Source organism: Notolepis coatsorum (genome assembly GCF_963971535.1).
Source record: "Notolepis coatsorum genome assembly, chromosome: 14".
NCBI classification, from domain to species: Eukaryota; Metazoa; Chordata; class Actinopteri; order Aulopiformes; family Paralepididae; genus Notolepis; species Notolepis coatsorum.
The window spans coordinates 89,286,330-89,312,987 of NC_140178.1; the positions used below are offsets into that span (position 1 = coordinate 89,286,330).

Sequence of the window (26,658 nt, forward strand, 5' to 3'; positions counted from 1 at the left end):
GGGGGGGGTATTATTATTATTAACAGTTTGTTGAGCATCACTGAATGTCAGGCCAAGCTGTTTGTCTCATACACAGATGCCACGGCCATGGTGGTGGCTGTGTGCTCTTCCTCTTCTCATCACAGCTGATCCAAACACATCCCTCCTCCTCCTCCTCCTCCTCCTCCTCCTCCTCCTCCTCCTCCTCCTCCTCCTCCTCCTCCTCCTCTGCCTCACAGTCCGCTGCTGCTGTGGGCCGAGCCTGAGAAGAACAGGGTGCCATGTGGCTACTGCAGCTGCCGCTGCCCGCCATGAGTCATGTTGAGATTTAGATCGATAAGTATGGGGGCCATTTCACGCCTGTTACATAACTCTCTGCTGTAATTCAGACACAACACTAACAGGCTAACCACTGAGTCACTAGGGAGACGGTTGAAACCAGTGAACTGCCCCGCTGGGTAAATAATAAGTACACTACCAACTCAGGACTAGAAACTGAAGTCAGAACAGCCCTCTGTGTGTGGGTGAGCTAAGTAGGCAGTTTGACACCGGGTCGTCAGTGTTTTTGCGTGCGTGCATTTCATGCCGAACACTCCCCTCGCCGGGTTCTCGAGGCAAGGTCGAGTACCTGCCGCTGCCAAAAAGTCGTAATCAGCGGTTAACAGCTGGGGGGGAGGAGCGCCGATAAGCAAGAAAGAGCCATAAATCTCAGTCAAGTAGCTCTCTTCTGTTTTATGTGCCGTGTTGCCAGTATGTACCCTATGGATGACCTCATGTCTAGAAATGGGGTTTTGATTGGACGTCTGTATATCTTTCACCAGTAACTGCATGCCCTTTTTTACTCACCACCTCACCCTCACCACCCAGCCTCTCTTCCCACAGTTTGTTTTCTCCCTGCCCTTGTAACACCTGGGGAAGCTGTGGGAGAAGAAACCGCTGCCAACATTCCAGAAGATTCCAAACACCGAATGCCTAGGCACAGCAGCAGATTGTTGCCATTCTTTCACTTAAAGGCGCAGGGTTCCATTGTTCCACAGAGTCACGACCCTCGTTCACGTGTGCGTGTGTGTGTGTGTGTGTGTGTGTGTGTGTGTGTGTGTGTGTGTGTGTGTGTGTGTGCGTGCGTGCGTGCGTGCGTGCGTGCGTGCGTGTGTGTGTGTGTGTGTGTGTGTGTGTGTGTGTGTGTGTGTGTGTGTGTGTGTGTGCGTGTGTGTGTGTGTGTGTTGGAGGGCATTCTAGGTCTTTTTAGTTTTTTTTGGTTCTGATTCATATTTGTCTGGATTCCTGCCAGATCACTCTTGACGTGAGATACAGTTTAACAAGCAAAGGCTTGGATTAGGTTTCTTAACGTGCAGGATAAAATATTTGGAACCTCTATCTAAAGAAAAAGAAAAAAAAAGGTCTAGAATAATAAGACCTCAGTGATATTTTGGATATTATATCATGGCTGTTCTGTAGACGGGTTGGTCTTTAGTTGTTTTAGTATTTGACCTTTTCAACATGAAGAACGGAGGGGGTGGCAAAAAAAAGGAACTATCCCCAAATTGTTTCCAAACGAAGAAACCACAGTTAGAAAAAAAGGAATAATTACTCAACCTTAGCGGGCCGCCCCCACCCCTCGGCACTTCCCCAGCGGGACGCACGTGCGTCAGTCGGCGCTCGGAAAAGAGGAGAAGTACTGCTTTTCAACTTTCAGGAAGGAAACACATCTGGGGAATAAGGAAAGAGAGAACGGGTGAAAAGAGGAATTAGTGTGTGGAGGAAGAGGAGTGGGGTCGAAAATAGACAACCTCCGCTCTGCTGCCAGAGCCCCACAGCCCCCAACCACCACTCCCCCACCCCCTCGCTAGGTGACTAACCCTGCCCACTAAAGCCCCCCAACCATGAACCTCACTTCCTCTCAGGTCTCATAATCCCCCACTCTAGAGGTTGCTCAACCTGAGAGACCCCCCCCCCAACTATCTCTCTCTCTCTCTCTCTCTCTCTCTCTCTCTCTCTCTCTCTCTCTCTCTCTCTCTCTCTCTCTCTCTCTCTCTCTCTCTCTCTCTCTCTCTCTCTCTCTCTCTCTCTCTCTCTCTCTCTCTCTCACTCTCTCTCTCCCACCTTAACTAAACTTATACACAACCACTTTTGTAGGGACCTTTGAGAGGGGAATATTGGACTGGGAATATTACCTATATTATAGGCCTAGGATTCGAAACAAGGTCAGTCAGAGTGCGTGCGTGTGTTTACAGAGTAAAACGTGGGCGTGCAAAGATGAACATCAACTGACTGTAAAAAAAAAAAAAAAAAAAAAAAGTCAAAACACCAATACATATAATGTATTTATGATCTGGGTAGATCATAGTGATGTCTTCACATGGGCTAGTAGGCCCTAATAATAGACTAAGAATGTCCTATATTTTTTCATCCGTGTCATAGTTTGACTCTAAATTATAGTTGAACTCATATTGTATCTAAGGAGATACTTGACATGTCAGTGTGCGTGTGTGTGTGTGTGTGTGTGTGTGTGTGTGTGTGTGTGTGTGTGTGTGTGTGTGTGTGTGTGTGTGTGTGTGTGTGTGTGTGTGTGTGTGTGTGTGTGTGTGTGTGTGTGTGTGTGTGTGTAGGTGTGTGTGTGTGTGTGTGTGTGTGTGTGTGTGTGTGTGTGTGTGTGTGTGTATGTATATGTATGTATGTATGTATGTAAGTATGTATGTATGTATGTATGTATGTATGTATGTATGTGTGTGTGTGTGTGTGTGTGTGTGTGTGTGTGTGTGTGTGTGTGTGTGTGTATTCCAACTGCAGAGAGGCGTGGGTGAACATGTGCATTCCGTTGGCCAACAGTCTAAGAAAAACAGGAGCTCTGGACAGACAAATAATGGTGAAGCCACATTCAAGGCGGTATTATTCCATGAGGCAACCAAGGCGCAAGTTGATGGACAGGCCGGGATTGGAAGAGACAGGAAGTGGCACCGTACAGACATTTCACTTCGTACAGGTGTTCGAGACGCACAGGTAGGGTAGGCGTGGGCGAGGAGGAAGGCGGGCACACCCGGTTGGGTGCCCTCCAGCGCAAACAAGAAGCGGGCAGAGATTCACACTAGGCAGGGGGTGGTGTGAACTGTGGAGGAAACAGGGCGGGGACATGAGGGAAGGGAGACAGGCAGATTAATGAAGAAGGAGTGTACGTGTGTATCCGCATGTTAATCGTCTGGAAGGCCTCTCACAGAGCTGCTAGAGCAAAACAAGATATAGCCTCTATTTAGGTCAGCTACAGACACATGTGATGTTCACAACGGTTCTTTCTGAAAGCATTTCTGGGGGATAAATGCTTTAAAGGTGGTCTAAATGTGGTTAACAAGGACAAATCTGCCGAATCGTACGATATAAATCCTCATTTCAGCGTGTATGCGCTTTTAAAACCTGGCCTGATGAAATACTTGGCAGTCAAAACTCACTGTAAGCCAAATGGATGATTTGTGCAGTTTTCTTTGTTTCAGCAGTTTTCACCTTTTCATTTACTATAATCACAGACTTTTGAGTTTGGGAAACATCCAATATCTAACCCAGGTGTTTTCTGGGACATGACCACACGTGTGGGGTTCCCTAAAAAGAAAATGGGGTCCCCTGAAAAATCCATATTCAAACTAAATGACAAATAGATGTTTAATTGGAAATGGAAAAAACCTCCACAAACAGATTTTTGAGACAGTGAGAAAAACACAACCTGTCTACACACATGCCATTAACTACCAGCAACATTTCCGTACTCCAGAGCTAGGCCTAACTGTACATTATTTTCATGCATTTTAGATGTTTAGATATTTAAAGTGATTTTACTTTAACCAAAATGTGGAGTCATCCACAAATGTACACACCAAATCTACCCGCCTATATGACATTATGTGCCCTATCCAACTGTACCATGTGGCTGGTGTGCCGGAGAAGGCTGGCTCTAGTCAGTGTCTGTAGTTATTGTTTACTTGAGCCATCTAGTGGTGCTTTAAATAAATTGTATATAGCTCGCAAACAACAAAAGCAATTACAACTATTATATAAACCCGTATGATTACAACTAAATTAACCTAGCTATGTCCATGTGTATTATTAACTAGCAATTAGCAATAACCCTTCTGGAGAAAATAAAGTAAACATTGAAATGTGGGCAATCTAATCTTAAGGCTTATTAAAGCAACAACTCTGTTATAAGAGCTGAACAAAACAACAATTCCCATTGTGTTGTTTTCACTAATAATATGTTAGATTAGATACCATAATAACCAACCTCAGAAAAACAAGTGGCAGACGGTCCCCCAAAATAATCCGTTGTCATAGCGACGCTCTTAATACGGCGGCTCGCAGGGACAGTTGAGGAGAGCATAAAGGCGAAGTGCAGTCTCCGGCAGGACAGCGAGCCGACAGGAGGAGGCCTACAGGTTGTAACTGACTGGGGTCTAGAGTTCTTAGAGTGCGAAGAATTAGAAATATATCACATCTGCAAGCCTTGGCAGCAGAATCTATCTCTAGCCGTAGATTATCAGTGTACTAGAAGGAAGCCAAAATGAGTCTGGATAAAGCAAAGCTATGCGATTCATTACTAAACTGGGTAAGTACTAGTTTGGCAGCATTCGATTGCTAGCTAGCTGGCAGTGCTAACAAACGGGCTAACATTGTGTGTCGTCATCAAAGACGTACTAGCTCATGTTTACATATAATGTTAGTTAATGTTAATGCTAGTACAGGGCTCACTCTGTCGTCACGATAAGGTGACAGGCGACAGCAAGTGGTACACTAGCAACATAGACAATGATTTGACTGCCCGAGCCAGGGATAGACCAACGACATCTAAGTTAGTACTAGTTAGTGACATTACTGATGACAAACTTGTTGTAAGCTAACCAACGTTAGCTAAGCCAGTTAAACCTCCTGAAAGTTTGCTTCGCTGCTTGTTTCTGATTCATTGTTTGCGAATCAGCAAAGCTACTTGTCAACACTAAAGCCCAGACAGCTCAAGCTAAGTGACTTATGTTATGTAACAGTTTGTACAAAGGTTCAAAACAACAATGAAAGAGCTCAGATGAAATCCACCTGTTAGGCACTTTCCCCCACACAGTGTTAAGCTCATGGATCATACTTTAATTAACATTAGCTTGCTAAGCAGGCTATCATCTTAACGTGCATAACTTCCTGACCCACGAGCTTATTTAACTCGTAGTAATTAGGAGTTAAAGAGGTTTAGTCAAAAGCACTTAAATTGTCCAAGTTACTGGCCTTCATACCACCTGCATCAAACGATTTATGAGTAAAGCTGTTTTGTCCTTATTTAACCAGACAAGTTGACGACAACAAAAACGAATGCCTTGGTGAGTAGGTGAAGGGAAAGGAAGGGTTACACGCAACACACAGCCACCTGTTTGATTGAAAACGGTACAGCTCAATACACACAATTGTTAAGGGGATGCAGACCAGAGAAAGACTTTCGTCTTGTTTACATCAGGGTCCCCCATTTTCAATTCATCAGGATGTGTGTGTGTGAACTGTGTGAACTTCCCAGCCGAACCACGATCTTGTACTGTTTGCAACGGGGGGGAACTCCAGCAGAACGGTTGGGGCCCGTAAGTGCCTTGCTCAAGAGCATGTCTTGTCTGTGGCAGTCGCTGACGGGCATGTGTGTCGGGGATCCGTGCGCCCAAATACCTTGTTGTTGGGACTAATTCCACATTTTTATATTCTCAACTTCTCCAGCTGCAGACGTTTCAGGTCCCGTCATGCACCAGCAAGGACGACCTGACGAGCGGCGTGGCCGTGGCTCACGTTCTACACAGAATGTAAGGATGCAAGCGTCTGTGTGCACAAGTGTTGAGGATCATTGTGATGGTGCTTGAATTAACTACCCAGAGGAACACTCGCAAGTCCTGAACCTACACTCAATAAAATAACTAGGGCTGGCTGTATCGGCACCGATTACACACAGTTCCCACGTGTTTTGCTTATCTGTAAAGCACAGGTGTGATTCAAGGTTGCCCACAGGTTGAATTAAACGGGCCCTTTATCTATGCAAAATTATGAAATGTACACTGCTGGAGCATGTAGGATTACTGTAGTTTGCTTGTATTCATCCTCTCGTGGGAATAAACTGTCTGTACAAAAGGCCCTGAACACTTGTCAGCAAGGGATGTACTGATGCCTCTTTTTCACTGCGGCTAGCGAATCATAGCAATATATACTGTAGGTCAGTGGCCGATGCTGGGATAGTTTTGGAGACGATTCCATTTGCTGCCTACAGATGTACAGTAGATACAGATGCCCCTTTCTCACTGCCGATACCAAGTCCTGAGTCCTCAATCTTTTTAAGCATCAGGCATCAGCAGATAAAAAGTTAGCATTCAAACCATTACTTTAACTGACCAGTATAGACTTTAACCATTTGTTTGGAGTCGGTGGACAAAAATGATTGACGCATAATCCATGTTCCTCCATTAGAGAAAGAAATAACCTGCCTCTGTGTCCCTCGGATACAGAAAAGAAAGTTGCTTGTCTTCAATGTCTGACATGTCTCTTAGTATCACATTCTTGTACCGGGGACATTCTCCAATAGCGATCTATCCTGTTTTAGCCTGACATCCAGTACCACAGTAATGTATCTGTATCTCTGCGACCCTACTTGGTGCGTACGTGTGACATTTTAGATGTTGTGCAAACGCCCCCTCTCCACTCCAGTGCACCGTCTGACCCAGTCTGACCACCTTCATACTTTTTGGAAGTGTGTTCATTTCCTTGCACAACAGAACATTAAGATGTGGGACACTACTGTTTTTGATTTGGACATTCTGAGTCAAACACTTCCACAAACATAACGGAAGAGTTTGTGTCCACAATAGGGCTGCACAATATGGACAATATCATATGGGAAGTGTTTGGGTATTGATTTTACTACTGGGTATTGCAATTGTAACATGAGTCATGACTAACTTTCACTATAAGTCTCAAATTCCTTTTTGATGGAGTTTATGTAGTGTTCCTTTAGGCATTACACTGTTCCCCCATCGGATATCCCAGTCGACGTCTAATGTCATGCATACAATATTCTCAATATATTTCAGTTACTATAGAGATGGATATGGTGCACTTATCAAAAGTATCCTGTTCCTCACCGCATGACGCCATTTTAGCTGAACAGTTTTCTTCTGCAACGTGTGTAGGGGAACTGTTATTGTGTATACGGCCAACTAGAAGATCTCTATTTATTCTGTGGAGAGGTTACTGACTCTTCTCTTTCCACTAAGTGGCAGTAATGCATGAGGTTCAGTGTTCCAGCCACCGTTTGATCTCAAATGATCAAAATGTGTTGTCTTTTTTTGAGTAGTTCTGGGAGTTTGGCTATTTTTTCTCTCAATGCCGCTAGAGTTGTGAGAATGCCTTAGTTGTACTGTGTAGATGGGAACTATCCCTCTAGCTTTTTAATCTGAGATATCCAGAAATGCCTACCGTACCGTTCTTGTGGTCGACGGGGTGTTTGCTGTCTATCCTATCTATGTGTAGTTTGTTGAAATTTGCACCTGCCGTCTACAACACTCATTCTACAATCTCATCCTGCTGAAAATCCCCAAAACACACTGTAATTGGTCAATCATTTCAGTCTGCCATGCCCGCAGGCTGGAACAATTTACTAAAAGTCTAAAACTGGACAATTTCATCTCTAAATCGGCTTTCAAGGATATCATCATCATGGGCATTCATTTCATACTGACACCTGCAACTGCTCCTAAACTAGCACCTGTATCTGCCTGCCTGCCTGCTGTGGCTGTTCAGCTCTGTCTTACAAAGTTAAAACGGAACAAGATTAAGGGCGCGTTCACACCTACTCTGTTTGGTCCACTTTAAGTGGACCATGGTCCCTTTAGATCGATAGTCCGTTTGGTTTGTACAGGTGTGAACGCAAACCGAACTATAATGAGGACCAAACAACCGAACCATGGTCCTCTTGAAAAGTTGGGACTCGGTTCGTTTCAATCGAACTATAGTACCTAATCCAGGAAGCAAAGTAGCCTACTCCTCTCTAGACTGGCGCCGCACGCGGACAGTCTCTCTCTTCCTCCCTCTCTCTCTCTCTTCCTCTCTCTCTATAGACTCGCGCCGCGCACCCCCCAACTTTCTCCTGCGTGAGGAGGACATTCGCGGACATTCTCTCAGATAAAGAAAAAAAAGCTTACATACTTTTTGGGTAATTTCATAATAGCAGCGTGGACCAGCTCTGTAACAACAACGCATCTCGAGCTGCTTCTATGCAGCTGTCTAGTAGTTGACAGCTTACGCAGGAAGGCAAGGTCTCTCTCTCTCTCTCTCTCTCTAGTCGACTAGCGCCGTGCTCATAATAGTATCTCTCTCATTACGCTGCCGGCAACTGATTACGTTTGTGAGTGCTATAGTCCAATAGATGCGACAGCATGTCCTTTGTTTACAAATTAGATCCGCACCAAACAGGGTAGTGTGAACGCAGACCAAAATCAAACAATGTATCATTTTCACATTTGGTCCACCAGAAAGTCCGGACTATCCACGGAAAGTCCGGACTATCCCTGGACTTTCAGATGTGAACACACCCTAAAACATGGTATTTATTTGACCCCCTATCCCGGCCAGAGGTCGCTGTTTACCTTCTGGTTAGAACGCCAGCGCTTTGTTCAATGGGGCGCTTTGTTCACTTGCGAGTGCTTAAAATATATGAAATATTATAGCTATGGATCTAATACACCCGTTGATTGTCAGTGAGTTGCTTCCAGTCAACATGCACAAAACAGATAGTTTTTTCAGCGTCGTAGATTAGGCTTGGGCGGTATGACGGTATTACGGTATACCAGGGTATTTAGAAATCCCGACCGTCAGTCACCGTCAAAATCACAGATGCGCTTCAGTTTCTATTACAGTGAAACGGGAGTTTTGAGTGTAGTGCACACACGCGCCAGCAGAGGGCGAGACCAGTCCTCGCTAGTGGAGCGAGTGGGTCACAACGGTTTTCACGTTTTACGGTAATGTTGCGACAGTGCTGTGAAAATACCGTAAAGCGTTGTGGTAACTAGAGTTGGTTTGTGTTGTTGTGCACTAGTGGAGCAAGCAAATAATCCGTCTATTATATTTTTTTGTATTTTATTTTTTAAACAAACATATAAACAAACATGACAACACACGATAAGATATACAAGCATTAATTGTCAGGGCACATCCAATGAGATCACATTTTAGTTAGTTTAAGATATACCCCTAATACCTGTTATCTAAAAAACCTACACACATATGCTCCAGCTCGAACCCCCCCCCCTCCCGGACCCCACCTTGAGAAGTACCTCCACTATCCCTCGCACCTAACCAGACACTACCATTATAAGCTAGCTTTTATTCTCTCCACCACTTCTAACCACATTGACATTTTGGATTCATTGAGACCCAGAATTCTTGCTGTAGATATTTCATGGTAAATTACATCGAGATATGTAAGAAACCAAACTTTACGGCACATTTTTTCCGGTTGAAACCAGCGTGATGCGATCAGCTTTTTGGCTACTGTGATACCCGATAAAACCAATCTCTTTAGCTGTGGATTCACTGCAAACTCAAAAACATCATTCAATAGTAATACTGAGGGGTGTACAGGTATATTCCAAGATACGAGTTTTGATATTTGTTGGGTCACATCTTTCCAGAATGCCTTAACTGGTGAGCAGTCCCAATACATGTGCATAAATGTCCCTTCGTCCCCATTTGTACATTGGGTGCATTTGGAATCTTGTTTAAGCCCCATTCGGCACAGTCTTATAGGAGTCAAGTATGTCCTGTGAATATAGTTAAGATTGATTTGTTGATGATCCGGGTTCCTTGATGTAAGTCGGACATTTTCCCAGGCTCCTTGCCAATCAAAGTCATATTCCAGGTCTGGTATATCCCTCCTCCAGACAGAGTCTAGTTGGAGGGTTTCATACGAGGACGTTAGTAATTGATGATAAAATTCTGAAACAAAACCTCTCGATGTCTCTCTTTCGTAGAAGAATTTGTGGTATCTGTGGTGTTCAATTGGTCTATCTAATGGAACACCGTGAGACTTCAAACATAGCTCTAACTGTTTGTGAAAAAGCCATGTGGACTTGGTGAGAGAAATTTTTTTGCGTATTTCTTTCACTACAAAAACCCTGTTTGTTAACATCCCCTAATGAGTGTATGCCTTGCTCTTCCCATATAGGGAATCTTATAGGTCGTTTTCCAATTAAGAGTGCATTGTTATTGAATAAGGGAGTATGATTGTGCCATTTTTGTGGGTTTTATTATATGTGAACTAAAGAGTACAAGGTTTACACAACAGCCCCCACCCGCCTTTTTATTGTATTTGTACCGTCCTGTACTATCCGCTGTCAGCTGTTTATCTCTCTGTGTGAGCTTGATTAACTAGCGTTAGTTCACGTTAACTAGCGTTAGCTCTGCGGCTAATCTTAGATTACCCTGAACTAAATCAATGACTAGGTTATAAAGCATTCGAGTAGTTTTCACTGCACATGGAAGTAGCCAAACAACGGGAGCATTTCGGGAGCATATGACCAAAACCCAGGCAATTTCGAGCCCTTAAGGAATCAAATAGTCTGCCATGGCTAGGCTAGATGCTAACGCTAACGGTGCAGGCTTCTGACTACCATTCTGAGAGCTGACGATGATTTGTTTACTTGGTAACACGGGTTGCCCCCCCCCCCCCCCCCGCTGATGAAAATGAAAGTCATACCGTACACCGGGGTATTATGTCATCAAGATATGACTGTGTGAAAAAAATGATACCGCCCAAGCCTATCGTAGATGTATCGTAGATGTATCATTGCAACAGGTTACCTCGCTGGAGTATTTAAACCCCGCCCACACGGCTCAGCTCGGCCCAGAAAAAAAATACATGGTTTCTAATGGAGTGCAATAGCGGCCACAATGCGTTAGGGGGCGGTATTGACCGTCTGCAATCGCAGACACACTCAGAACAGAATGCACAAGGTGCCTCGATAAATTATGAATGGCAATAGCGAATAAAAGAAATAACGAGTTAAAAACGTATATATACGTGATTGGCCGTCAAGCGCTGGCTCCCAATCACGTGTGTATATATATATATATACGTGAATGGCCCCGGATGTGTTAATGACGTACCTGGTTAAATAAATAAGAAAACGTATGTGTAGATGTCCAGACATGCGTACCGTACCGTCCTTGTTGTCAACACTGTATCTTGTTATTAACAGAGACCCCTCCTGGTTTAACGAGACATGGCTTGGCAGGATCAAAGACGAGAGTGGTGCCAACTGGCGCCTCAAGGTAATAAGATGAACGGCATGATGTGACTGGAGTGACCTGTGGACAACGGAGAGTGACCAACACATCTGAGCTTAGATATTGTATGTTTCTCTTACTGGAAAGATATTTTAGATTTCTGTTCTGATTGACTGTGTCCCTGCAGGTCAGCAACCTAAAGAAGATTCTTCAGAGCATGCTGGAGTATTACCATGACGTAAGTCGTTTCATCTAATTTGTCCCTACCAGTAAAGCACACGCAGTAATTTCATTTCAACTCATGAGACACTTGAGGTTACTAAGGCTGAGACAATATGCCATTTGGAAGAATCGATAAATCGGGACAAAATTATCGATAAATATCGATTTCTTTATTATTATTTTGCGTGTAAAAAAAATAAGTTTTAAATACTTTTTTCTTAAAAAGAAAATAACAATTATTTACCGTTAGTTTGTGTGTGTCACGTGCACTCACTGTAGTTTTTGCAATGCTGTAGTTGGCCCACGACACACACAAATCATATTTTCTTTTTCTTTGTAAAGAAACGTATATATATATTTTTTTACACATGCAAAAGAAATCGATAAGTGACGCCACTTATCGATTTCACGCAGTTATCGATAAGTAGTCTCAGCCTTAGTGGTTACCCTCATTTACAGTGACGATGAGCTTGCAAAACAAGACGCAGTTGTCAGTAGATTCATACTTATAGGCACGACTAAATAAAAAATCAGTTAAGACGGTTACAAGTCCATACACAGTGGTTGGGGATCATACATTTTTTTTTATTGTGCAAAAGAAGGAAGAACCTCCAACTTCAGTCAGTTGGAGGGCATTCCAGGTGTTGGAAGCATCAAAGGAAAAAGCAGTTTTACCCAGTTCAGAGCAAACCTGAGCAACTACATCATTTGAATGTGTTAGATCCTGATCGATCTGGCCAGTATCACGTCTTCGTCTGTTTGGCTCTCTATCCAATTCCTCTGCGTTGTGTCATTTTAATGGTCCTGACGTCTCCGATACCGGTTGATAAAATCCTTATCTCTCCCCGTTAGTACAATCCGCAAACCATAATAATTCTCCACCTCCGTAAGAATTCGACACTTCGACAACGTGAAATACCTTACAAGGAAAAGCGTGGTTTTATTTCTCTAAACAGAAACCTCAGCTCAGATGTTAACAGATTGTATTGTCCTTGAAGAGTCTATTCTAATGATCTTTCGGTGTGTTCAGATTGTCCTTTCAGTCAAATAGTGGTCAGGCCTAGTCGTTAGCCAAGACCATCCTCGTGGTAGCCGAAGCTAATGATGATGTGGCATTCTCCCCCCCCCCTCCTCTCTGTGATGAGAGGAGAGAGTATCTTGGTCTCTTCCCTCCTGTGGGATTCGTTTCTTTGGTCTCCCAGATTTCTAGTCTGCCTTACACCCGGAAACACCGTTCGACTTATAGATCCTCGCCGTAGCAACGACGGCCCCCCGCCCCTCTCCTGGTTGTCATGCGACGCGCGGTCATGACAACCGCGTTTAACCTTTACACACACTTCAGAACGTTTCATTCACTGTTGCATTAAAGAGGTCACCCCTCTCCCTCGCTCTGTACCGCTCCGTTATATTTGTTCTTACAAGGAATTCAAAACAAACACTCTCGCTGACGCGGCCTGTGCCTGTGAAACCACTGGTTCCACCACCGTCAATATCATCCCGTGATGATAATGATATTACCCTCTTAAAGCGGCTCTTTATATCAGTTTATAACCAAATATACATTGAAAAAACCACCATTTTCTCTCAAATGTGTAGAATAGGTTCCACGATTCCATTCCAACAGTGTTGTGATGTAAGAGGGAAGTTTAAGAGCTTTAAAAAATAAACGCACACCAATGATTGTTACACCTTTAAACCAGAGAAGGCCATCCAAACTAAAGGATACAGTCAGTGGTGGGTTTGACTTACAACATTATTTTTGGCCCTTAGTTCAAATGGTTCCAGAGAAGTATTCAATATTCTATTTGGTCTATTTTGATGCCCTTTTAACTACCTGAGAAGGGATTTTTAAACAACCTTGACTATTGCAAGGTACAAACACATTGACACTAGACCTAAGGCACTGTTATTTACTTGTTAAATCCATGAAATGATCAATGTCACGTTATTTGACCCACACCCACTGTGTTACATTTCGCCCCTTGGCCCTCCATGTCAAAATGTTTGGCCACCCCTGTATTGACGAGGGCTGACCCGAATGCTTCGACGTTTCAATCGTTGCCAATGGTAATCATCTGTCAAAATCCACAATTCGATTGCTTCTTTTTCATCGTTATTGGTTGTCCAAAAACATTTGCATAATATAAGCAAAAGAAATGGCTCACAATTAATTTTGAGAATCGGTTCTTCTCGAGACTTATTTCCCATCTACCCCACCGAATAGTAACGAAGCTTTGATTTATCCGATGATAATCATATTACTGAGGCTTCGAAGCAGGGGGACAAGCCCTATAGTGTTAACTCACTGTTAGTTACCGACTTACCGACCTCGGCATCGAGTTCTAATACAACCTCTCTTCACTCGTTTCCACAAACAGGTGCTTGGTCACCAGGTGACAGATGAACACCTGCCCGACGTCAACCTGATCGGGGAGATGGGAGACGTGACTGAGCTGGGCAAGCTGGTGCAGCTGGTGTTGGGCTGCGCTGTCAGCTGTGAGAAGAAGCAAGGTGAGGGGGGGGGGGGGGGGACACACAGCAGGAAGCCCCCGAAAACCAGGCGGAGGCAGCCAAGCGTACGCATAACGCCAAGGATTAACTCTTAACCCTTTCACTACCACACTACAGAAGGTTAACCTTTCACTACCACACTTCTGTAAATTAGATTAGATTGTACTTTATTATCATATTTGCATACAATGAGATTTTGGACTCAAACTTGGTGCGGTAGTGGAATATAAAAAAAAATCACACGAGTAATAAAAGAGAAACACAAAACATAAGATACAATAAACAATGTTACAATACAAAATAACAATCGGTGTCGGACGGTAGTGGGTGGGTATTTCACTTGAGGGGTAGGATGTTGCACAGTGTGGGATGAGGGGGAAGGGGTGAGTTATTGGTGCTTATTACATGGCGTTTTAACATTCGCCAAAATGCTTGATTGTGATTGGTCAATAGCGCTCGGTTGCCCCTGACAGCGGTCAGTTATTTCTCGATAACTGACCGCTGTCATGGGCAACGCGCAATAATGACCGCTGATACGGGTAACGGAGCGCTATTGACTAATCACAATAACAGCCTGTTTCAGCTGCTGAGGTCAGGCAGACGCCTGCGAACCCCAGCTACTAGGACAGAGAGGCTTAGGCTCAGCTTCTTCCCCCAGGCCATCCGAGTCTTGAACAATGAACATTGAGTACCACAGAACACTGAACTATCCACACATAAGCACACAGGAGCACACACTCATGCCGCACACACCCACACTTATTGCCAAAAGGAAAGGCCACTTTAAATTAGTATTAGCAACAGTAACAGTGTATTGCACTACCAAAGCTACCTAGCATGTCCTATATGCTCTGTAAATAACTATGTACAAATACCAAGATGTCACACCATGTTACCTGTTACCTGTTATTGCACAATGTTTTTTGTATTGGATTCTATTATACCGGTATGTTGTACCACTGTATTGCACATCGTTGCGGGCAAGACCACCCGCATTTCATTGTATACTCGTATGCCGTGACAAATAAAACTCTTGACTTGACTTGACAATCAAGCATTTTGATCGCAGTCACGAAAGCTTCTCAGCATATGCACAGCTGCACTCATCAGTGCAATCAGACCACACACCTGCCAGCGATGACAGAGGAGCCACAGAACAACTGCGTCTGCATTTGATCTCGTCTTGTCGATGGTGTAAAATGAATTAGGTATATTGTTAGTAAGTTAGCCATGTAATAAGCGGGATAATGTATAGCTATACTCGGTCATTGTCGCAAAATAATTGACCTTCACTGCGTTTATAACACCTCGGCTGCGCCTCGGTGTTCCAGAACTCTGTGTCGGTCAATTATTTTGTGACAATATTATCCCTTGCATATTGGAGTTCAAGGTGGTGATGGCTCTGGGGAAGAAACGGTCTCTGAGCCGGTTTGTTCTGGCTCTGATCCACCTGTAACGCCTGCCTGATGGCAACAGGTCGAACAGGTGGACGCCAGGGTGTGAGCTGTCCTTGGTAATATTTTTTTGCTCTGTTGAGGCAGCATGAGTTGTGCAAGTCCTTCGTGGAGGTTAGGAGGCAGCCGATGATCCTCTGTGTGGTAGTGAAAGGGTTAACCTTCTGTAGTGTGGTAGTGAAAGGGTTAACCTTCTGTATTACCGCCGTGAAAGGGTTAACCATTTGGTAGTGAAAGGGTTAAACTCTCATCATAACTTAACATCTGAAACAATCATGTGAGTTGAGAAACCAGGTGCTGCAAACACTGCCTTCCCACAATGAATGACTCCATAAATGTTTTTATGGATAATGTAAAAATACGTAAATAAATAAAATGAAGTCGTTGGAATCAAAATGTCAAATATAGACTGAGAAGCAGTGGATTTAAAGTGGAAAAATTCAATTAGATTCCAATTTATTGTCATACAGTACAATGAAAATAAGTTGGCATCTAACCAGAGTGCAAATGTAACAGTGAAGTGCATTAACGTTAGGTTATGACTATAACCAAGTTCTGTTAGTTAGGGGCGATGCTTGGCTTCGCCTTCTGCACTATCTCGCGTACGTGCACGCGTACTGAATAAACCACAAATGTACCTCTAATACCAGTATTAGTCTGACCACACCCCTCATCAGCTTACCTTCATAAGCAGGTGTGTGGTCACCTGCTCTCCTCCTTCCCAAGCTTTCACCACAAGGTGAGGTCAAGGGCTGCAGCGGCCGTCCGAAGCCAAGCATCGCCCCTAACTAACAGAACTTGGTTATAGTCATAACCTAACGTTCTGTATCGTTAGTGGCTTAGCTTGGCTTCGCCTTCTGCACAAGGGAGGCCAAGCGGAGCCACTTGGCTGACAAATACACCCCGCTGACAGCCCCCCAAAACCATCAGAACAGGGAGGGCCGAGCCCCCCCGACCCCCCCTAATGGAGGGTAGCCCCCCTATTAGGGACGTCACGGGAGGGCGACGGACCCGACCGTGCGAAGAGGCACTCAAGCAACTCAACGCACAGGGTGAGCAGACCGTGGCTTGACCCACGACTACACACACGCACAACCCGCATGCCACCCGGGAACGAACGGAGGAACAACCTCGTTACTGCCCCCAGAATCACGGGGTCAAGGGCAAACCCAACCCCGTGGCAAGGCCGTAGCAGCGGAGCACGAAGGAAGACCCAGACCCACCAAAAGGACTGGACTCCCTGGAATGGGGGCCCGGAGAAGTCCATGATGCCAGCATCAAGACCCCACCAGGTGGGCACGTAGTGCCCCGCCCCCCACATCGCCAGCGTATTCGGACAAAGGCCCCTCAGTTACTGCACCTGGTATTCCCAGGCGGAACCAACCAGGCCAGTAAGCCGAGCGGGCCCCGTCCCCCCAATAGTACACCGCCTGGCACACTGACCCTGCAGAATAGGCAGTCAGCATGGCCGTAAGCACACAAAAAAGGTTAACCAACGGAAGCAGGCAGCGCACCGGGGAAAAAAACCAGGCAACAGGCTGTTAACCCTAGCCTGGAGACTGCGGACGAGACAGGCGCCAGAGGGGACAGCTGAACACAGCCGCCCCGGCGGAAGGAGCGTAAGCTGGCGGTGTTGCATGACCAAGCCTCCATTTAACAACCCCCACCCAGAGGGGTCGCAGAGAAGGCTGACACGATTGGCAGACGTCATGAACGTGCAGGGGCACCCTCAACCGGTGAACCCGGGAGTTGACACTGCTCCAACACACCAGGGAATCAACCACCTCGGTGTTACCCAATGCGGTGGTTGTTCCTATAACCCCTCAAGAAAAAACTCCAAAACACACCTGCGGGTATACACCGGCTATACCGCAGTACAAGTGTTTCAGTTTCCAAAAAGGGTTAACCCAGGCCTACGGGTCGCAAACATCACTTCGGACCGGGCCTGGCGGTACGGGAAGCACAGGGTCACCAGAGGAGGTCAAAAAACCACCCCCACAGGCCCCTCTTCGCCATGCGTGAGAGAGGAGCGAAAAACAATGGAGAACCAGCCCCTAAGCACACCGTACCTGGTATTCCCCGGCGGTCTCCCAACCAAGTACTAACCAGGACCAACCTGTGTAGCGGCCGAGATCCGACGAGATCGAGCGCGTACAGAATGGCATGGCTGTAAGCCATGACGACAGTGCTGAGTAAAAACATACCCAACCAGGGTCTCCATAGCGCTTAACCCTGTGACACCCAGACCGACCTGGCATTTTTCCCCCTGAAAAAAGCCCAAGTCCCTCAGGGTACCAGAACAGCAGATCTGCATCCCCGGCGGACAACGGGTTCAACTGATCTGGACCAGCGTGACCAGAACCAGTCCCGTGCCCTAACCACGCCGACATGCCTACTCCAGGAGAAGGGCAGATATGCGTGTTGATCTTAACATGAAAAGAAGGCGCCACCCAGACGTCGGGACGAACCGCGCCTGGTGGCCCACCCCAAGGGCGTGAGACCCCACTACATATGTTCAGATCCATCCCGTCATCATCCCCCAGACATGAACGAGGATCCGTCGACAACCCACCCAGGTCATGGGATGTGGTCGCCGGAAGAGGAAAAACCCCCATCCCAGTTGCTTTATAAAAACGCTGTTTCAACCACAAGCAACTAAGGCGTGCCAGTCAATCGCCTGTTTACAGCGAGCTAGCACTATACGTGCGTCGGGACACACCCCCATCAATGAACAGGCTATTTAGACCTGTCATTGAATCCCCAAGGCGCCCAGGGGAACGACAAGAGGGGTGTGACACTCCCTAACTCCAACACTTCTGGAATAGAAAGAAGGAAGCATCAACAGTATGTATCCCAGTCTACACAGCCGGGGTAAAAAATTTTCACATTTTTACATCCCACCACCCTCCCATAGGAAAGAGACGGGGATCCCCAGAGAGACTTCCCACGCGAGCTGTACAGATTGAAAAGAATATATTGCACCTTGAGCCATGTAAAAAACTGGTTTTAGGGCCTCCGGGGAAGAGGCACCGAACCCATACACACTCAATAAACGAATTGAATCGAATATACATACAATAGAAAAGGACCCTTCTAGAGGGTCCACTCATTTTGACAATCTGAGGAGGAAGGCTCTGTACTCTGATGGAGGCTTCCTCACATGGATCACATGGAAGAAGGAGTCCGAACTCACAGAAGGCCTGAGTAGGCGCTTGGTGAGGAGGAGCCCTGACCACCCCCCCTGAAAACAGATCCATCACATGGACCTGAACAGCACACGGAAGTCCTACCAACAGAGACGCGCACGGTGACGTACTCTATGGCGGGGGAATTCCTGCGGTGCACACGCCCAATATACCAGGCCGTGGGACCAGGAACTCCCTCCCCCCCCCCCCCCCCCCCCCCCCCCCGTAACGTGCCGAACCGCCACGTGACGGGAACCTTGAAGGACAGGGGGTGTACCCCTGACCGACAGAACAATGGGGAGAGGAAAGGTTACCAGTTCACCCCTTTACGACCCCACACCCATGATACGACGTAACGACAAAAAGAGAATATGACACAGTCATAGTCAGCTCTATGAAGCGTTTCACAGCTCCACACAGCGCACGAGCTAACCTGCTATCTGATTTTTACTAAGGAAAAACACAGAATAGAGAGGGCTCTAAGAACCCCGGTCCAACATACACATGTGCTTCTGTGGCCAGTACAACCCAGTTGTAGGTCACATGACACACACAACCCATCATCATCACAATGAGAGAATACATCATTCTTGATTAGTATCGACCACAGGCCTTGCTAAGCACACATGACCGCAACCAAACCAATTTCCCTTTAGGAAATAAGTTTCTCCAGCAGATTTAGCACAACCTCAGCAATCAAGCTGAGAGTTACATCGTATCCCTACCACACAAAAGACACAATTAATGCACAACATGTCTGATAGGAGGTGATAAAGTCCCTGGCCAACCCCGTACCTGCCCGGAACGCAGATCAGCGAAGTGCAGTCATAAGCCACCGTAGAACACAGCCCTCTTTGTTGACGCAATCCCCGTCTAGGCTCAGGCAGGGTTGACGAACATCCCCTGTCAAGGATGACGTTGTGGTCAAGAGTGTAAAACATGTTAAAAATCAAAGCACGTTCAACAGAATAGCATCAAGCTAACGGCTGCTCCAACCGTTCGGGTGCTATCGCTTCCGCTCGCGAGACGCCGATCTACGACGCACGCGATCAGGAGCGAGCTCCCGGCGGCGCGCGAGAAGCCAAGCTACCCCGCGCCAGGCCACCGACCGGCTAACCGTAAGCTATGAACATGTAAACAATGACATAACACTCACCCAGACAGGCCGCCGTTCTGAACCCTCCTCACTTTTTAAGAGAAAAGAGAAAACAAGACGTCAACACCGCTTCACAACGGTGACATTAACACGTCCGGCGGAATCAGCACAGTACCAACTGGCCTGTATAGCTGACTTTGAACATGAATCTGCCGCTATCGCACATTACATGCACATATCCCCTCGTGAAGGAATACTCTCATTTGGATATGAAAGATGGGGTCTTAACACGGTGACAGAGAGAATCCACTCGTCCAGAACACACAGGGATCACCAGTGTCAATGGTCGCGGCCCACTAGTTAAAACTATAATGGTCGCCAGACCAAGGCCTTCTGTCGCCTAGACGGCTAAACAAAGGACCCTAGCCTGGGGCCGGTTTCCATAAACTTTGTCTAGTAGCCCCCATAGCACTAACAGACAAGTGGAGCCCGCCAGCAAACACTACTCACCCAACCTGGAACGCACCGCTCCTCACAACAGCGGCATGTCCGACAGTTCAGCTGTGGCCTGACAGGTTTCACCCCAACAAACACAGCAAGGAACTGCAGTTGAGAAGCATGCAGCGGCGTGCTCCCAATACGAAAACCGGTGGAGGGTTTGTAGAATGATCATCATCTTCTAGACACTCCAGTACGAAGACAATATCGCCGTATTTTCTCGAAAATAGTGAGAGAGAAAATAAAGATATGATGTCAACGTATCCTTGTTTCCCAAGCTGTTCCTAATCCAATTTCTTCCATCATGGTGTCAAGTGTGGGGATCTACCGAGGCACCTCTTCCTTGTGGTGAAAGCGAGAAGGAGGAGAGCAGGTGACCACACACCTGCTTATGAAGGTAAGCTGATGAGGGGTGTGGTCAGACTAATACTGGTATTAGAGGTACATTTGTGGTTTATTCAGTACGCGTGCACGTACGCGAGAGTGCAGAAGGCGAAGCCAAGCTAAGCCACTAACGATACAGAACAATGTACAGATGATTAACTGATGACAAGCTACTGAGTAATATTATGCTAAACTGATGTATGTACACTGTACAGTGATACAGGTATAAATATACTATGGTAGTAAGTCATACTGGCCAGTGCTATAACTAGTAGGGCTGCAACTAATGATTATTTTGTTATCAATTTAATCTGTTGATTATTTTATCGGTTAGTCTAAAAATGATTAATTTACCAGAAAAAACAACAATTGATTTAAAATTTGTAATTGAACATTTTAAACATGTTTTTCAAGTGCGGTACTACTATCCTTGGGTCACATGGGTAGTTGCCTCTCTGACACCACCTACTGAGTAAGAGATGTATCTTGAAGTGTATTTATGTCTGTAAATGCTGTGTAGTGTGGATGCCTACTGTACATGAGTAGGGTGAGTAACCTACATGCCATTACTGCTTTTTATCTATTTACTCATTATAGCTCCTTTTTATTTTCTTGAAAATAATATAACAGCCAGTTACTATGACATTGTTTATCATTACATACAATTTATCTATGCCTGTAGCTAAATGCTGAGAAAACAAATTTTTTTATTCAAAATACTACCAGGTACGAGCCAGATAGATAATTTACCGGCCAAGATATGGTAGTGCTTGTGCCAGCACAGGAGATAAGATTATAAAAATATATATACAATACATATGTAAATCAATATCTTCCTTTTGAATATAATAGGCTCAGGAATCAAGATTGTTGAAGCTAATTAGCCTAATCCATGTAAAAAAGAGTAGCCTATAGTAAATGTACGCACACTATCCAGTTCGTTTTTATAGTGTAACGTTTGCTTACGTCAAATCATTGAGCATACAGAGGAAGAGGGGGAGAACCACACCAATGGCCTGAAGAAATTCTCCGGAGACTAGGACCAGACCCTTTGTTCCCAGAGCCCAGGAAAAGACGACGAGGAAAGAGGGCTGGGATCCGAAACAGGCTGAGATCCAGACGCCACCGTACACCACTTCCCAGTATATTGCTAGCCAATGTACAATCAATAGACAATAAACTGGATGACATCCGAGCAAGGATTCAATATCAAAGAGACGTTAGGGACTGCAATATCCTTTGCTTCACCGAAACATGGCTCACACCGGAGGTTCCAGATCACGCAATTCAACCAGCGGATCACTTCTTTATCCATAGAAAGGATCGGACATCATCAGAGTCCGGTAAACAACGTGGAGGAGGTATTGCCTTCATGTTTAACAAAAATTGGAGTGATCCAACGAACGTGAAGGAATTATCCAACCACTGCTCCCCAGAACTGGAATATATAACCATCAAGTGTCGTCCTTTCTTCCTCCCGAGGGAGTTAACGGCGATCGTCCTGGTCGGAGTGTATATTCCACCGCAAGCCAGCAACAAGGTTGCGCTCTCCAGACTACACGACGAGGTAAATAGAATACAAGTGGCTAACGTTAACGCCGCCATTTTAGTACTGGGAGATTTCAATAGCGCCAATCTGAGAAAGGTATTGCCCGACTTCTATCAGCATGTGACTTGCAACACCAGAGGCGGTAACATCCTAGATCACTGTTACACGCAATTTAAAGGTGGCTACAAGGCTCATTCTGATAGTGGCTTTGGCAAGTCAGATCACGCATCCATTTTCCTTTCACCAAAGTATAGACAGAGAATTAAAAGTACTCCCGTAGTCTCGCGAGAGGTGCAGAAATGGGATCTGACGTCAGAAGAGACGATCCGGTCAGTGTTTCACCACACAGACTGGATTGTGTTCCGCGACACAGATAACATTAACGCCTACACGGAGACAGTGCTGGACTATGTCTGTACTAGGGTGAAAGAAACAATCCCCACTACCAAAATGAAAGTTTACCCAAATCAAAAACCCTGGGTAGACAAATCCGTCCGTGAAGCTCAGAGAGCGCACCAAAGCATACAATGACGGCCTAGTGGCAGGCAACATGAATGACCACAAGGTGGCGCGACACAACGTAAGGAGGACAGTGTCAGAGGCCAAACGGCGCTACAGGGATAAAATTGAACTCCAGTTTGAACAAGCTGACTCTAGAGCTATGTGGCAGGGGCTCAAAACGATGACAGACTACAAAGGCGCCTCCCTCAAACTGAACAGTGACATCTCCTTAGCAAACGACCTCAATACCTTCTATGCGAGGTTTGATGCTGGTAATAACAACACCAGCTCACAAGCCTCGGCAATGGGGGGGGGGGGTCGGCTGCTGATGGAGGCGCAGTGTTCAGGGTAACAGAGCATGAGGTGAGGCGGACCTTTAAAAAAGTGAATATCAGGAAGGCAGCATGTCCGGACGGCATCCCCGGCCGCGTCCTAAAAGTCTGTGCCGACCAACTGGCCCCAGTATTCACTGACATATTTAACCTGTCCTTAGAACAGGCTGTCATCCCCACCTGCCTGAAGAAGTCCACTATTATCCCTGTACCCAAAAAATCCAAGCCTGCTTGCCTCAACGACTACCGCCCTGTAGCTCTCACCTCCATAGCCATGAAGTGCTTTGAGAAGCTAGTAAAGGGCTACATCTGCTCCTCCCTCCCCATCAACATGGACCCCCTGCAATTTGCATACCGCCCCAACAGGTCCACGGAGGACGCCATATCCCATGTGCTGCACACAGCAGCATCACACCTGGACAAGAGGCAGGGGAACTATGTGAGAATGCTATTCATCGACTACAGCTCGGCATTCAATACCATAGTCCCCTCCATACTCATAGCCAAGCTCAGGGACCTGGGCTTGGGCTATGACCTCTGCCAGTGGGTCTTGGACTTCCTGACTGGCAGACCCCAGGTGGTGAGAGCAGGCAACTGCACCTCCTCATCCATCACCCTCAACATAGGGGCCCCCCAGGGCTGTGTTCTGAGTCCCCTCCTCTACTCCCTGTACACACACGACTGTGTGGCTCAGCGGAGTAGCAATACAATCGTCAAATTTGCTGACGACACAGTGGTGGTGGGCCTGATCTCTGCCAACGACAAGAGGGCCTACCTGGAAGAGGTCAAGGTCCTGGCGGGATGGTGCCAGGAAAACAGCCTCTCCCTGAACGTCAGCAAAACAAAGGAGATGATTGTGGACTTCAGGAGGTCGGGGGTCAAGGACTACAGCCCCCTCAGCATCGACGGGGCACCGGTTGAGAGAGTCAACAGCTTTAAGTACCTCGGAGCCTACATATCCGAGGACTTGACATGGACCACACACATTAACAGTGTGGTGAAGAAGGCACGACAACGCCTCTACTTCCTCAGGGGCCTAAGGAAGTTCCAAGTCAGCCAGAAGATCCTTAAGAACTTCTACTCATGTACAATAGAGAGCATCTTGACCGGCAACATCACCTCCTGGTTTGGGAATAGCACTGCAAAAGACCAAAGCAGACTACAAAGAGTGACACGTTCAGCCGAACGCACAATTGGAGGGGGGCTCCCCACCCTCCAGAACATTTACTACAAGCGTTGCAAGGGCAAGGCTAAGAGAATCATTAAAGACTCCAGTCACCCGAACAACTGCCTCTTCGAACTGCTGCGGTCAGGCAAGCGATACAGGAGTCTCAAGGCGAGCACAGAAAGACTCAGAAGTAGCTTCTATCCCCAGGCCATCAGGCTGCTAAACGAACAATGAATGAACACTACACAACAACAACCACCAAACGCACATAGCACACACATCCACACGCACACACCCACTTTAAACAAACACACTGTAGCACCCACTCCACACACTTTATAGCACACACCCACTTTAAACAAACACACTGTAGCACCCACTCCCCACACTTTATATTTATGGATGAAGGATTGCACTACAACTCGTACACCTTACTGTAAATTGTACCTAAAATTGTACCTCATCCCATTTCTGCTTTGCACTAGATAGTACTGTACATTAGTACACTGCATAGTATTGTGTATTGTATATTATATGGTAACTCAGAACATTGTACATATGTCTATACCGAACACTGTGACCTCATTTTCTTCTTCTAAATTCATGCTATATTATGTTATTTGATACTATCTTGTCTAGCACAGTCTCTGGAGCGTAACAGTAAGAAGCATTTTGTATGAAAGTATTCTGTACTTCTGTATGACAACTATTAAAGAACTTGAACTTGAACTTGAGGGTAGGCGTGTTCGAGATTGGCGAGGCAGACGCGGATCTGCGCAGTTTTTACTACGGCCTTGCCAAGCGCGTTGCATGACGGTTAGAATGTTGTCCGACTTGCTCTGGAAATCAGGATTCCGCGGAACTCTCGCGGGAGCGAGCCACGCACAGCCTTCAGAGCGAGGCTCCACAGTACCCCTCCAGCGACTGCTCCACGCAAATCCATGATGGGGAACGACTTGCTATCGTTGAGCAAAGCGCCCATTGGCTCAGAAAAGTTGTCACCACCAGCCACGCCCACAAGAGGAAGTTATGAGACGTTTGATAACTTTATTAACCGATTGGTAGAAGACGGATCCCGTCTTCTACCAGTATCAGATATATTTATTATTATTATTATTGGATACAGGAGTTTGGGTACCAAGAGCTTCCTCAAATAAAGTTATCATCATGATAAACTTCAAGCTGTCGGACACCAAATTATTTTTATCGGAGTAATGAATGCTGTCGGAGTTTATATCAAAATAACAATATATCAACCCCCCTGAACAAATGGTGATTGCTTCTTCAAGTCGATTCTACAGACGGACTGTTTCTATCATCGGAATTAAATAATTATAATGATAATAAATACGACAATTACGTTTTGCATTTATAGTCATGACTCAATGAGCAATCTGAGCATTACCGCTCTATGTACAGTACTCCTCTAAGCAATCTGGCTCTCAATTAACCCAATCGCTAGATAGATAAACGAATTCCATATAAATCTATAGTTCATTAACGATGCAGCAGCTGAGCTGATACTGTATACTGCACACACACGCACACATAAACATGTGTCGTGTGTTTGCCTCAATATATACTGTATATATAATTCTGTTTTGCCTCAATATACAGTATATATATTGATGCAAAACAGAATTATTCAGCCGTGCGTGCGTGCGCGCTGCGGTGGCCAGGAGCGCGCAACAAGATGGTATACATTATGGATTATGAATAGTATATTCCACTATAGCAGTACATTTGAATCTGATCTAATTGTGCACACGGCCATCGCATTATAATTAGCTGGACAGGTGTGTGTGTGTGGTAAACGCGTATCTGGGGGTGGGAATCACCAGTTTCATCACGATACGATACGATATCGATTCTTTGGACAACGATACGATATTTGCCGAATATCACAGTCTGCCACGATACGATTTCAGGTGCCTGCGATCGATATGAGGCGATATTATGTGCCCATTTAACACAATCAGTCACATTTAGATTAACTAAAAAAAGGCTACGGAAATATCAATTGACATTTTTATTTTTGAGTTCTTCCAGACATTTAAATGAAAAACAATCTATTGTTTTTAATACAAATAGACCTCCTGTTCACTGTAAAGTGCCATGTTTTTATATATTGCGCTTTAAACTTCAAGTAAAATGTTTTGGAACTCAAAACACGCAAGCTAAAACCCCTTCCTCTCCCAAATTGTTCCTACAATTGTTTTATGTTGCATGATGATCATGAATACATTTATTATGTATTCATGTTTAAATATCAACATTATCTGTCCATCCTCAGTAACACAGACACACACACAGAATGCCCCTCCCCCAGTCCCACACAGAAAGGTAGAATGCCCCCACCCCTCCTCCTTACATTTACATTTTACATTTAGTCATTTAGCTGACGCTTTTATCCAAAGCGACTTACAAGTTCTGTACGACAAGACAGCAAGAAGGGTATAACTCTATCAGCTGAGTAACAATGTTCATCAAAGTGTTGCG

At 45.6% G+C, this 26,658-nt stretch overlaps 1 protein-coding gene across 1 annotated transcript in view; it reads left to right on the top strand.

Moving 5' to 3' along the window:
- The first annotated feature begins 4,430 nt into the window (after nucleotides 1-4,430).
- Nucleotides 4,431-26,658, top strand: part of hook2 (hook microtubule-tethering protein 2) — a 61,922-nt gene continuing 39,694 nt past the window's right edge. The window contains exons 1-5 of the mRNA XM_084328662.1: nucleotides 4,431-4,570; nucleotides 5,710-5,792; nucleotides 11,232-11,304; nucleotides 11,447-11,497; nucleotides 13,860-13,992. Of these exons, the coding sequence (XP_084184788.1) occupies nucleotides 4,526-4,570; nucleotides 5,710-5,792; nucleotides 11,232-11,304; nucleotides 11,447-11,497; nucleotides 13,860-13,992 (385 nt within the window). The 5' untranslated portion in view covers nucleotides 4,431-4,525. The remainder of the gene's footprint in view (nucleotides 4,571-5,709; nucleotides 5,793-11,231; nucleotides 11,305-11,446; nucleotides 11,498-13,859; nucleotides 13,993-26,658) is intronic.